Source organism: Typopeltis vanoorti, chromosome 21 (genome assembly GCF_054136105.1).
Source record: "Typopeltis vanoorti isolate ZY-2024b chromosome 21, IOZ_Tvanoo_1.0, whole genome shotgun sequence".
NCBI classification, from domain to species: Eukaryota; Metazoa; Arthropoda; class Arachnida; order Uropygi; family Thelyphonidae; genus Typopeltis; species Typopeltis vanoorti.
In genome coordinates this window covers 39,777,569-39,791,397 of record NC_143569.1, presented here as the reverse complement: position 1 = coordinate 39,791,397, position 13,829 = coordinate 39,777,569, and the positions used below count along the sequence as shown (strand labels likewise).

The following is a 13,829-nucleotide window of genomic DNA, read 5'->3' as shown; positions in this document are numbered from 1 at the left end:
CCTTCCCTTAATGCATAGCATTATACATGTCCAAGGAAATGTGCTTTGTATTATGGGAGATACTAAGACAAGTAGTGACGAGAGCTTGGTCCTCCTTTACCACGAGTTGCCTCAGTCCTGAAGATACTTCAGGCACAAACTTTGTTTGCTTACACTTGGATAAAGGATTAAACTAAATTTATTATAGTCTCACCAAGTTGGAAAAAACTTCCAACGTCTTTCTCTAAATCCAGAGTAATTTAATAATAAGGTGAGACACACTTTGGCAACTCATATAGGTAAATATGACTTCTCCATTGCTTCCATCTTAGTATCACCACTTCTGGGTCTGGCTCCCACTGACGAGACCTCAATAAAGGTCAAAACCGGTTGGAAGCTTGGGTAATGAATGGCAATACTGTAGCCCATGAAGTTTTAATTGAGGCTCAACTGTTGCTGTCACCCAGGTCCTGGGTGGTGGTGGTGGTGGGGGGTAATGAATGGCAATGCTGTAGCCCATGAAGTTGACTGAGGCACGGTTGTTGCTATTACCCTTCAGATGACATATGAGCAAATGAGAAGCTCTGCTCGGTGGTTGGGGTATGCCTGCCACGGGGTAGAGCGAATGCTGAGAGTACTTCTCAGTGGCAGGTGAGCCTGTTACTGAGGGGAACAAAGATGAGTTTTAGGAGTTTGACCTGTACTTGAACATTCAATAAAGGTCGAAACTGGTTGGAAGCTTGGGTGATGAATGGCAATGCTTTAGCCCATGAAGTTTTAACTGAGGCTTGGCTGTTGCTGTCAACCAAATCCTGGGTGGATGGGGGGTAATGAATGGCAGTGTTGTAGCCGATGAGCAAATGAGCGGCTCTGCTTGGTGGCAGGGTGAGCCTGCTACAGGGTAGAGCCAATGCTGAGAGTTCTCAGTGGCAGGGTGAACCTGTTACTGAGGGGGAACAACACTGAGTTTTTGGAGTTTGACCTGTACTTGAACATTCAATAAAGGTCGAAACTGGTCTGGGTAGTGGCCCTTCCCTTAATGCATAGCATTATACATGTCCGCAAGGAGATGTGCTTTGTATTATGGGAGATACTAAGACAAGGAGTGATGAGAGCTTGGTCCACCTTTACCACAAGTTGCCTCTGTCCTGAAGATACTTCAGGAGCAAACTTTGTTTGCTTACACTTGGATAAAGGATTAAACTAAATTTATTATAGTCTAACCAAGTGGAAAAAAAACTTCCAACAAATTACTAAAAATTTTTATAAGATTGATGCAGGGGAAATATTTTAGCTGTATGATAGTGATAGAAGAATAAGAAGTCATCCCTGGAAATTAAGGAAAAGTTTGGTTAACAAGGGTGTGAGAACAAGGTTTTTCACCTGGAGGGTGGTGAATGAGTGGAATGCATTGCCTGACTCAGTTGTGAGTTCTTCATCTGTAAATGAATTCAAGAAGAGATATGATAGATATTGTTTTGATAGGTTGGGTCTCCCATGAAGAGTCTACTGATTCCATGGAGATACCCGTAATAATAATAATGACTACTGGATCTCTAATTTCCTCCACCTTCCCTGAAATTTCTCCATCAATTGTATAGTCTGCATCCCAACCTTGCACTCTGCAACATTAAATTGGTAGCTCCACTCATTTATCCACTCACATACTGTTCAGATCCTCCTCCTCCAAGGCCACAATGTCTGTTCTACTTCTTATAGCTCTTCTGAACTTTGCATCATCATCGGCAAACAGCTGATGATGATGCAAATATGGTCCCAATAATAATGATCCCAAATCAGATCCTTGTGGCATTCCACTTTTTGGGATACCACTTCTCCATATACAACCTGCTGATACTGGTCTGATAGCCAATTAGTTATCTAACTCACTGATCTAATCTGATATCTAATCCCATCTGTTGCAATTTAGCTACTACTTTGTCATGTAGCAGTCTATCAAAGGATTTTGAAAAATTTATTTAAGTTAAGGGATGTTACATCCTATATTGTTTCATAGCCGAATAAGAAACTCAAAGAGTTTTTCATGCCGAATATAGTAAATATATAAAGTTCGGCGAGTCCAAGCGTAAGCAAATACCTGGATAGTGTCACAACTGACCCTTTAGGGAGTGCAACACTGAGGCAACTCATGGTAAGAGTGGAGCAGGCTCCGATCACTATTCTTGATATTTCCCCATAATGTGAAACCCAGCTCCTAGGAGCTGTATTACTGTTTTACATTATGAGTGAGAGAAGGTCACTACCCAGACCGGTTTCAACTTTTATTGAGGTCTCATCAGTGAGTAGATAGACCTAGAAATACCAAGTTTGTAGCAAACAGAACTTACATATACCCTACTATGAGAATTGCCAAGAAGGTGTCCTAATAAATTATTAATTATATGAAGAGCCAAAGGTTTCAATTCGGCGACATATAAACTTATTTAAGTTAAGGGATATTACATCCCATATTGTTTCATAGCCGAATAAGAAACTCAAAGAGTTTCATGCCGAATATAGTAAATATATAAGGTTCGGCGAGTCCAAGCATAAGCAAATACCTGGATAGTGTTACAATTGACCCTTTAGGGAGTGCAACACTGAGGCAACTCATTTCAAATCAAGTTTATATGTCGCCGAATTGAAGCCTTTGGCTCTTCATATAATTAATAATGATTTTCAAAAATTTAAGTATGCCACCATATATGCATCTCCTTTATTGAATGAATTTCTCACTTTGTTGTAGTATGTAAGAAGATTGCTGAGACATGACCCCCCCCTAAAACCCAATGCTGAACATCATAAAAAATACCAGTATTATGAACCCACTTCTGAATCCTAGTCCTCACTAACTTCTCTAATACCTTAACTACAAACTCAGTCAGACACACAGACTAGCCTATAATTGTAGTCTTAGTCTTATCCTCCTCCCTCCCCTTGTGAAATGGGAAAAGTTTTCCAACCTACCATTCCTTTGGGACTTGTCCTATTGCAAGACTCATGTTAACTAGTTGTGCCAAGGGTACTATTAATTCCATAGGACATTCCCTCAAGATGTGGTGATATACTGTCAAATCCCATAGCCTTATTAATATCAAGTTTACTTTATTCTTCATATACTTCCTGCTTATTCACTATCGGTCCCACCTCCACCATACCCTCTACACTCCAGCTTCTCCTAATGTCATCATGAAGATGAAGTTCACTGAGTAATTCAACTATATCTTCTGCATTGTTTATGAATCTGCCAGTGTCATTAACTAGAATCATCCTTCCATTGTCATTTTTCCTTCTACTTTACACATATTGATAGAACTTGCTAGGATTTTTCTTATTATGATTGGCTAATGTCTTCTCAGACTGCTCTTTTTTTTTGCTGCCTGTACCAATCAAATTACCTTTATGGCATGCTCTCTGTACTCTTCATGTAACTGATCATTAACAATATTCATCTCATGTAGCCTCCACCATGCCGTCTTCTTCCAGATTTCACACTTGATTTCTTCATTCATTGATTTCACTCCTACTTGTTTAGCTGTTTCAACTTTGGGATATACTCAGACATTGCTATTTTAAATAGCACTTGATCAATGCTCATGCAGCATCCATATTTTTCACACTCAACTCCTCTTTCCACACTATTACTCCCAGTTATCTCTTAAACTTTCCATAATCAGCAGCCTTGTTGTTCCATATATATCCCTTTTTTATAGAAGTTCTCATGTGATTGGCTGCAACCTAAGTGATTACTTCATGGTCACTCTCGCCAACCGGGGAAAGATTAGACACTCCATTCACAGTTACATCCTCTGATGATATAATCAGATCTAAAACTCTTAACCCTCATATGCTCTCCATTATATACCACCTAAGACTGTTGTTCCTTAAGAACTCAAGAAATTCATTCTTCTTATTCCCTGATTCTCTTCATTTTAATCAAAATTTCCTTAGTTAAAATAACCCATAGCAATCACTCTTTGCTCACTGTTCATCACCTTCTACATTCATTCCCTAGCTTGTAGCAACAGCCCCATCAAATATCTCATGCTACTGACCTCTACTTCACACCACACCACACTGCTTCAAAACCACTTTTTTTCTCCTTCTGTCTCAACTTTGCATGACAAAATACCCCTGCTATCATCCATAGCACTACCTTCTTGCTTTTCCAATCATCACAAAAAAACATCATATCCATCCATTTCTATTTTCATCAAGATGTCATTCTTATCCAGCCATGTTCGACTTATTCCAACTATCTCTGGGAACATAAACTCGATCATTGCAAAAATTTCATCTCTCTTATTTCTGATACTCCTGGCATTCATAAATAAACACAACAGTTCATTTCAATAACCAGTCCTACTCATCCTATTCCCGTGACTTCTCATCTGCCCTCATCTGTTCATCTTCTGCCCCACATAGCTCCCAAGACCCAACACCCCACGTATTCTTGATCATCTACATATGTGCATTCATTACCGTTTTCAGAATCATTGTTGATACACTGTGTTTTTCTGACCTCCCTTGCCCACCCCATTTCCTGTCCAACTTTCATTCCTGTTCTCACATTCTCTTCTCCATTTACAACCACCTAAGCCTCACCTGGCCCATTCTCCTGCTCATTCACATCATCTTTCATTTCCACTGATACCTTTTTTGCATCACTCATTACACTTCCTTCCAGAAGAAGCAGCAGCAGCCTTCGAAAATAACTCACTCCTTCAGACCGCATCTGAATTCAAACCATTCAGATGCAGTCCGTTGCTGTTATATTATTATTATTATTATGCGACACCTCCAAGGAGTCCAAGGACTCATTGAGGGAGAGCACCTACTCTACAACACTCCATCTCCACCACTCCATCCAACAGCTACAGCAAACTGCGACTACCATCATCATCATCAACACCAATGCCATCTACTGCCCACCACCACTAGTATTTTCACAGACAATCACAAACTTCCATGCCCACGGCAGGATTCGAACCCACAGATAACCACTCAGATAACCAAGCTGGCTAAAAATGGTTCCATTTGTTCCTCAAGTTCATCCCATATATTCACAAGCTGTACTTCTTTCTCTTCATATATTTCTGCTAAAATTCCATTCAAGAATTTGCTCTCCACTGCAACTCACCATTGTCGTACCTGGACAAAACACAAACTACCTTTCTACCACACTATTGTGTTTCGCTCTCTTCAATAATATCCAGGTATTCAATCTCGCATTCTCCCTATGCCCAAACAAATCATTCGGCCCAACCACAACCACTAACTCCCTCCATTCTTACTTCTCATATACAGTGGCTCAATCACCCTGTTCTCTCTCTCTCTCCTGAAAAACATACCTTTTGTACCCTCTCATCCATCACACCTTTTATGACAGCATCTCCAGACAGTGCTATTCTTGAGTCATTTGCCACTTTTCTCTCTCCAGTATCTTTCATTTTATTCTTTCATACTCTTCCGTTCGTGTCCAACATACGTTTAATTTCATTCTGTACACATCTCATTTCTGTTCTCACATTCCTCATCTTAATCGTTTAATTTTTCAACTCTTGCATTCCAACAATCACTCTTGCTATTGCTCCATTCAGGAACACTTCTGTTTCTGCAATTATGACTGGTTTTCATTTTTACAATCACATTCTCCACTCTCACATTCTCATGTTCACTATTTTGGCTATCATTTTTGTCTTATATTCATCATCTGTTATTGTCTTCCACCTTTTGTCTGGCATTTTTCATTTCCAGTTCCCAACTTTCATTCAAATCACCACAATCCACTAACTTCACACTTTCTACAGTCCCTCACTCTTACTTCCCTTGTTTAATTTCTCAAGAAACACACCTACGACATTAAAGGGCCATCCCTGGAAGTTACGAAAGGAAACTGTGAGCAAGAGGGTGAGGGGTGGTTTCTTTGCATGGAGGGTGGTTGAACCGTGGAATGCATTGCCTGATGGAGTGGTGAGAGCAAGAACGGTCAATGAGTTTAAGGAGTGGTATGATAGACTTTGTGTTTCCTAGGAGGGACCTCCCATGTTGAGTCTTGATAGACTTGTGTTTCCTAGGAAGGACCTCCCATGATGAGTCTTTTGACTCCTTGGAGGCCTAAATAATAATAATAATAATAAGGTGATTTAATTTTAATTGTTTTTTTTTTATTCTAGGCTTCATGGCCTCTCAGACCTAGTAGTTACTACTGAGAAAGTATTTTTTATTTAATATTTGGCCCTCAAATTAATCTGAATGTGTATTTAATTAACTGTGTATGTGCGTATTTTCATCATCAAATTCCTAATATGTACCCCAAGAGGTATACATGTACTATGGTGGTAATTACTCAGTATTATGATTAAATTTTAATTTTAATCCTTTGACTAAGTATGAGCAAAGAAGGTTTGCAAGTGAAATATCTTCAGCACTAGGATAATTGTATATAGAGGCTTCATATCATATCCCATACTGCAAGGTGCACTTTGTTTTTGGATGTGTATATCTGGGCATGTATATTTATATAGCTATCTCTGATCCAGACTATTTTAATAATATGATGATACACCACTCTGTTACTTATATTTTGGAAGCTATGACTTTTGCATTGATTTAACCTCAGTATACTCTTGGCTCTCACTTCTACTGATAAATGTTGAAATCAGTCTGGGATTTGACTTTTCACATGATGCAATGCAACATACATGTCCAAAGGGAAGTGTACTTTGCATTAAAGTGATTGATGTGAAGTCAAAAGCCTCTACAAAAGTAGCCTAGTCATGAAGATACTTCACACACAAACTTTGCTTATACTTGGGTAAAGGATTAAAGTATCAATATCACTTCATGTGTGTTTTTACATTATGAGAAATATCAAGGATAGTGAGGGAGCTTGCTCCACCTTTGCTTTGAGTTGTCTTGGTGTTGTACTACCAGGTGGTCACTTACGCTTGGATTCACCGATAGTTCTTCGACATGAAACTCTTAGATCATAGTTTTTGATCTTAGAGTTTCGCATACTGGCTGTAAAATAATAAGGGATTTTTATCCCCTTAATTTAATTAACTTTTCCAGAAAAATAGCCATTTGGCTTTTCATCTTAGTTATAATCACTTCATGTCTGTTATAATTAACTTGGTAATTAAGCATATAAACTTTCTATGGTGGTACTACATGAAAAGCTTATGTTATTACTAATCTATCAATGATTTTCCTTGAAATCAGTCTATCAAATATCACCATTTAAGCCCTTTTCCAATGTCATTTGCATACAAATTAAACAACAATGGCCCCAAAATAGACTCCTGGGACATGCCACTAGTGACTTTCCTCTTTGGAGATATCACTCTCCCTCTATACGCAACCTGTTGATACCTAACAGACAGCCAATCTCCAATCCAATGCACTAATCTACTACATATGTTCCAATTTAACTACTAAATTTGTCATGTGGCATTTGTTAAAAGATTCAAAGGTACCTATCATTCTGAGGGGATACTGCAATGCATGTATAGTAAGATAAGAAAGATCAGGAACAAAGATGAAGAGAATTGGCCAAAAATTACATGCCTTAGTGAGACATTTTTGAGAGAGGAGGATGACATTGTCACAGGAATATAATGTAATGGAATGTATTTTCAGGGAAGATAGAGAGAATAGGACTGGATGAGAGGTACTGCTAATGACAGCAGAAGAAACTCAATCAGTAAAAGTAGAATTTTAGCAGGACTTGGTTTATAGTTTATTTGGCACAAAAACAACAAAAGTCATACTGTGCCGTACTAAAGGTTACAACTATACACAAGCAGTTAAAGAAAATTGTAAACAATATGCCTGTACAAAATTGAGTTAGTTCCACAAAGCAGCATCTACAGATAAACAGAATTGCTGCAGAGGGCACAGCAACACACAAGGTCAGAGGTTATTACAGTAGTACAGAAATAGTTAACAATATAAGTTAATAAACAAAATGCATGTATAAAACACCAAGCCAAGGAATGCAGTATCTACACATAGATAAAATTATAACAGAGGCTTTTACAGCAGTACAAAAATAGGCAAAAAGGAATTATTATTCAATATGCATGCATAAAAATTAATTTTAGCAATGTGATATCGACATATAAACAAAATTATTAGAAGGTTTTTTAGCAGGAAGGTAGAGTTTAGGGAGACAACGTATTTGGAACTATATGGTGTGAGATAAAAGCAAATGATAAAATATATAGTTTGTTGATGTTGTATACCAGTGGAGGAAAAGGAGATGTAGATGACATGCACTAGAAAATTATGTCAATAAGCCAAGGACAGCAGTCATGAGGATTTCAACTATAAAGATATAGGCTGAAAGGAGGAAAGGGCACATGGGAGGAATGAAATGGAATTTATGCAGCTAAGACAGAATTGGATCTGGAAATTGCAAATTCTTTTGTTACTATGTGACAAGTAAAAGGAACAATGATTATGGAAGGATAACTAATGAACATTGATGGTAGAGAGGTGACATAAATAGAAAATATAATTTGCAAGCATGTATCATCCAGTAAGAGATATGCAATGACTGATGCAACAAGGATTAATATGAAAATAGAAGATGAACTGGAAGAGTTAGGATATTAAGATATTTCAATGTGAATGGGATTGGATAAGATAGCAACTTATGTTTTGAAGGAAACTGCAAGAGAAATAGGAGTGCTATTTAATTTAAGTGCTGGTACTAGCAATGTCCCAAAGGAATGAAGTGAGGGCAAGTTAGTACCATAATATAAAGAAGACTCCAAGACAGCAGTAGCAGCAAAATATAGACCAGTTAGTATCTCAGGAGTGGTGGTTAAGATACTGGAAAAATCGGTTAAGGGCAGAATTTAGGAATTGATGGATAAAAATATGATATCCTGTTTGGGTGACAGCATCACTTAAGGGTAGTCTTGTCTTAGTTACTCACTTTACGATAAAATCATAAGTTGAGTTGGATAAGAAAATGGCTACACCATGATACTGCTGGATCTTCTAAAAGCATTTGACCAGATATGGAGTCATCATAAGTTGGAGCAAATGGGGTTTGACATGGATACAAGGGTAGCTGATGCACAGACATCAGAGAGTAATATATGGTTGAGTTGAATCAAAGAAAATGCAAGTGACCAGTGGTATGCCTCAGGGCTCTGTATTTGGGCTACTGCTGTTCAATTTGACATTAATAAAGATGATGTAAAGATCCTTCAGGATTATCTAGATAGACTGATACTTTAGGCAAAGGACAATGACTGCCAGTTCAACGTATATCAAAGTGTAGTTATGCTTCTTGGGATGAAAAAAAAACTCATGTTGTGTATTAGATGTGTGTATTGGAAGTGGAGTGCAAGAAATATGAGTCTAGAGATTTAGGGACAATGGCAGACAAAGAGTTCAAGTTCAGAGAATATAACATAAAAGTGGGCAAAATAGGGCAAAGAATCACTTGGTTGTTAAGAACTACACCTGTCTCTAACAAGTGCATTTCTTAATACACTTGTTTGGGATAGAGTAAGAGGATAAGGAAGTGATTATCCCTTCTTTACAAGGCTTTGATACAAACACATCTAGCTAATGTGCAGAGATTCAGTAACCTGAGTTTCTTGAGGGGCATGGAAATAGTGGAGAAGATTCAGAGGCAAAAATGGTGAGTGGATTTATAGCATACTCATTATGATGATAGACTGAAGGTTTGTGGATTATAAAGTTATTAAAAGAGTTTTACAGAGAAGATGCTGAAGAAATCTTTCAATACATGACCAGATGGGAGTTGTGTAACAGTGTGGATGAGGTGTAGAGACTAGATATTTTGCATAGAGTATGAGTGGAATGGTTTGGCAGAGGTGATTATGGGTGCTTTGTCAGTGAACAAGTTTAAGGAGAGAAATGACTTCTTAAAAATATCAACGTATCAATAATGGTTAGTGTGAGCCTCCCACAATAAGTCTTTGAACCTCATAGAGATGCTCATATAATACTAATATTAATAATTATTATTATAAAATTTATTTATGAATAAGAACATGTCATTTAAAGTTTCTATAAAATCACAAAATTTAGGATGCAAGAAGTTATCATATATAATACTTAGTTCTGATGCTCATGATGAATTAAAAAAAAAAAAAATTGTACCCAGGCATTCTATCAGGTAAGCCCTTACAGATAACATTGGATCATTAGGCATCTAAAAGAAATAATTAGTTAGATGTCTAGCCAATCAATGAATAAGCGAGCTTTAATCTCTTTCCATGACTTTAAGCATATGATTCAGTAGTGGATCCCTCCACAGAACCTAATTGCTAAATTCATACCTAGTTTTCCATCTGTGTAGTAATAAAAAATAGATTAATGAATTTTTTGGTGTGCAAGAAAGCACAAAGATGTTAATGGCAAATGCTTGCCATTTACTACAATAATAATATATTTATATTTTAGAACAATCATAATCAATGAGATGTATTTTTATTTTTTATCGAGATAAAAACAGACAAACTATACACTCTTTTTTTCTTTTTTTATTATATTTTATTTTTATATTATATATTTTATTGTAGTAAAATAAAATAAGTATTAATAATTAATTAGATATTTATAATATGGTTGTAGAGTCCAAAATTTGTGTAAAATGAATGCTGATCACCATGTAACACTAAAAGAAAGGAGAAAACTATACAGACTGTATTATTTAGTTTTCCTTACCATGCAGTCATGCATAATTTTATTCCAGTCTTCACCTGTTACAATTCTGAATAACATGGCAATACCACTAGGTGCTGTTTGAAAGTTAGCTTGTCTAAAAATATAAACAATAAAATTCTATATTACACCTGCATGATACATGTCACTATGAACAATATAATTTATGAAAATAAATTATAAGGTGAATCAAAAACTATAAATGCTACAGAAAAGTTATTCACATTTTATAATAAAGTAACAGCAGAACTGGATAAAGAAATGCAACACTATGTACTGCTGGTCTTTGCAAAGGCATTTGATAAAATACTACATGGAAAACTATTAAAAAAGTTGAGCCAATGGGAATGGACATGAAGCTAGTAGCATGGACAGGGGAATGGCTGACAGACACCAGAGAGTAATATATGGTGGAGAAGAATCTAGGAGAATGAGTTTCACTAGTGGAGTAACTTAGGGCTCTGTACTAGGGCTAGTAGTTGCTATGGAACATGTGCTACTCAAATAAGTCCATATTTTTAGTAAATATTGGTGATAGTGTTAAATATAACTGATGTTATTTTCTTTATTTTTGAATGTATTGTTCAGTTGTGACTATTATTATGCAGATATTATTTCAAAAGCATTTTATGTTATGAAACGGATGTGTACAAGAAAAATGATGGCCAAGACATCGATGTTGAATGATATTAATGTGGGATTTAGTGCGAAGTAGTATGTGTTTGATGTATTCATTGCTGAAAATGAATGGGCTGTGGTATGAGAGTCAGAATGAAGAGAATGTTTGTCAGAAATGTTTCATGTGCGAATGCAATAAATGCGAGTTGTGTTGGGAGCAGAAAAATGAAGCGCCTGATGTTAAGGATATAACACAGGATTGTGAAAGTGTTATGAAGAATGTGGCAGAAGCAGTGAATGATACTGCATAAAATACAGATGAGTTTGAATGAAGTGGATGAAAGTAACAATGTGAATTATGGGATGCAAGTCTGGAAAGAAATTACATGCTTACACAGACTCCTTCACAAGAAAAAAAAATGTTAGCATGAGCAACCTGGAGAAATCACTGGCATGTGGTACAGCAGGAGAAAGAAAGAAAGAGAATGGGAAAAGTATGAAAGTGTAAGAAACTGTCAGAAAAGAGAAAGTATTGTATTGGGATTCAATGATAAGAAGCACACTTAATGAGAAAATGATGACAGTATGTTTTCCAAGTATGAAGATAAAGGATGTTATCTTCACACTTAAGTGAAGATGTAAGTGTGCAGAAGAAAGAAGTAAACGAGTTAACTGTTTTGGCAGGCACACATGATTTGAAAGGTGAGAAATATGCAATGAGAGAGGATATGAAAGAGTTGTTGGAAGAAACAATAATGAAGAGTAAGAAAATAAATTGTGAGTTTGCTGCCACAGAATGACAGGACAGAATTCAGAGGGCCATGACTGCCAATAAGTCAATGAGAAGATTGTGTAAAAGAAATGGTGTGCAGTTTATAGATGTCGTGAGTGAATTTAATGGACAAAAGGATCTGTATGCCTGATGGACTGCACTTAAACAGTTTTGAAGTTAGATGCTTGGAGAAAGTGTTCAGTGAGAGTTTCAAAGTGCAAAACCAGGGAAACTAGAGAAATTGGGGGGAAGCAATTGGACATGCATCTAACCAACCTAGTACAAATGAGTGTGAGTGCAAGAGTGACTATGAGGAAAGAGAAAGATTCACAGTTATTCTTGAACTCATTCTCATCTATCCTCTGGGATAGATGAGAATGAGTGCAAGAATGACTGGGAAGAGCTGGGTAGAGTTCCCAGGTTTCGAATCTGAATGGGCAGCTAATGACATTATGTAAGGGGGAAATTGTGGGTCCAAGGGGATTTTGAAATGCATGTACATGAATGCCTAAAGTATCAGCATCAGTTATTGGCATGAGTGGGACCTGGTTGACAGAGAATAATGTAGTTACAGGGATAGAATGTAATGGATATTGTATTTTTCAGAGAAGATGGAGGAAATAGGGCAGGAGGAGGGGTATTATCAATGATAGCTGAACTATAACCAACAAAAACAGAAGTTAAAGAAGATTGGGAATCTGAGGGAAACAGTTCATTTGAAATTGTCTGGTGTGATATAGAGGCAAATAGGACAAAATATATTGCTGGTTGCTACAGACTTGGGGGGGGGGGTCCAGAAGAGGATGTGAATGACATGCATCAGCAGATTAGCACAATGAGTGTAGGTTAAGTTATTATCATGGGAGACTTCAACTATGGGGATATAGATTGGAAGAAGGAAAGGGCACATGGCAAAAATGGAAATGGAATTTAAGCAGTTACTAAGGGATAATTACTTGAAACAGCACATGAGGGAGGAGACCAGTGGTTTGAGAGTGTTGGATCTGGTATTAGCATCAAAGGATATATCTATAACTAAAATAGCAAGTATACCTCCAATCAAGGTAACCATATAATGTTGTCCTGGAAGGTTGCTGAACATGTGGAATTTTCAGTCAAGAAAGGGTTTATGTGGACACAAAGCTGGCGATTATGATAAACTGAGGATGCACCTTGAAGCAGTGCCATTGCATAAAAAGATACATGGATTAAAGGTCATTAGTGCATGGGAAGAAGTCAGGGATTGTTTGAGCAAGGCAGTATCAGATTGCATAACCAGGGTCAGGAGAATAAACCAAGTGGGGATTAAGTGGATTAGTAACATAAAGGAAGAGCTACAAAAAAGGAAAGTATTGTGGAAGGAATATAAACAAAAAGGTGATCAGCATGCCCATGAGCAATATAAAGCACAAGCCAGAAGAGTAACAGTACGGTAAGGAAGGCTAAATCAAATTTTGAGAGAAAATTAGCTAAGCAGTACAAAGTAAATCCAAGAGTTTTTCCCTATGTAACTAGTAAGAGAAAGAATGATTATGGATAGATAAATTTACTTAGTGCCGATAGTAGAAAAGTGACCAAAGCAGAAATACTTCAGTTACTAAGTGATTACTTTGCAAGGGTATATCAGCCAATTAGTGACTTTTGCAGTTATGTGATAGAGACTGATGTGAAAATCGAGGTAGATGAACTGGAGGGACTTAATGTATTGAAAAATATCAATGTAAATACTGCAGTGGGCCTGTGATAAGAT

The 13,829-nt window shown here is 37.0% G+C and overlaps 1 protein-coding gene across 1 annotated transcript in view; it reads right to left on the bottom strand.

Annotated features, from left to right (window-relative positions):
- The window catches only part of na (sodium leak channel non-selective protein na), a 1,005,813-nt gene that overhangs the window by 162,822 nt on the left and 829,162 nt on the right, over nucleotides 1-13,829 (bottom strand). The window contains exon 35 of the mRNA XM_090411658.1: nucleotides 10,693-10,786. Within this exon, the coding sequence (XP_090267784.1) occupies nucleotides 10,693-10,786 (94 nt within the window). The remainder of the gene's footprint in view (nucleotides 1-10,692; nucleotides 10,787-13,829) is intronic.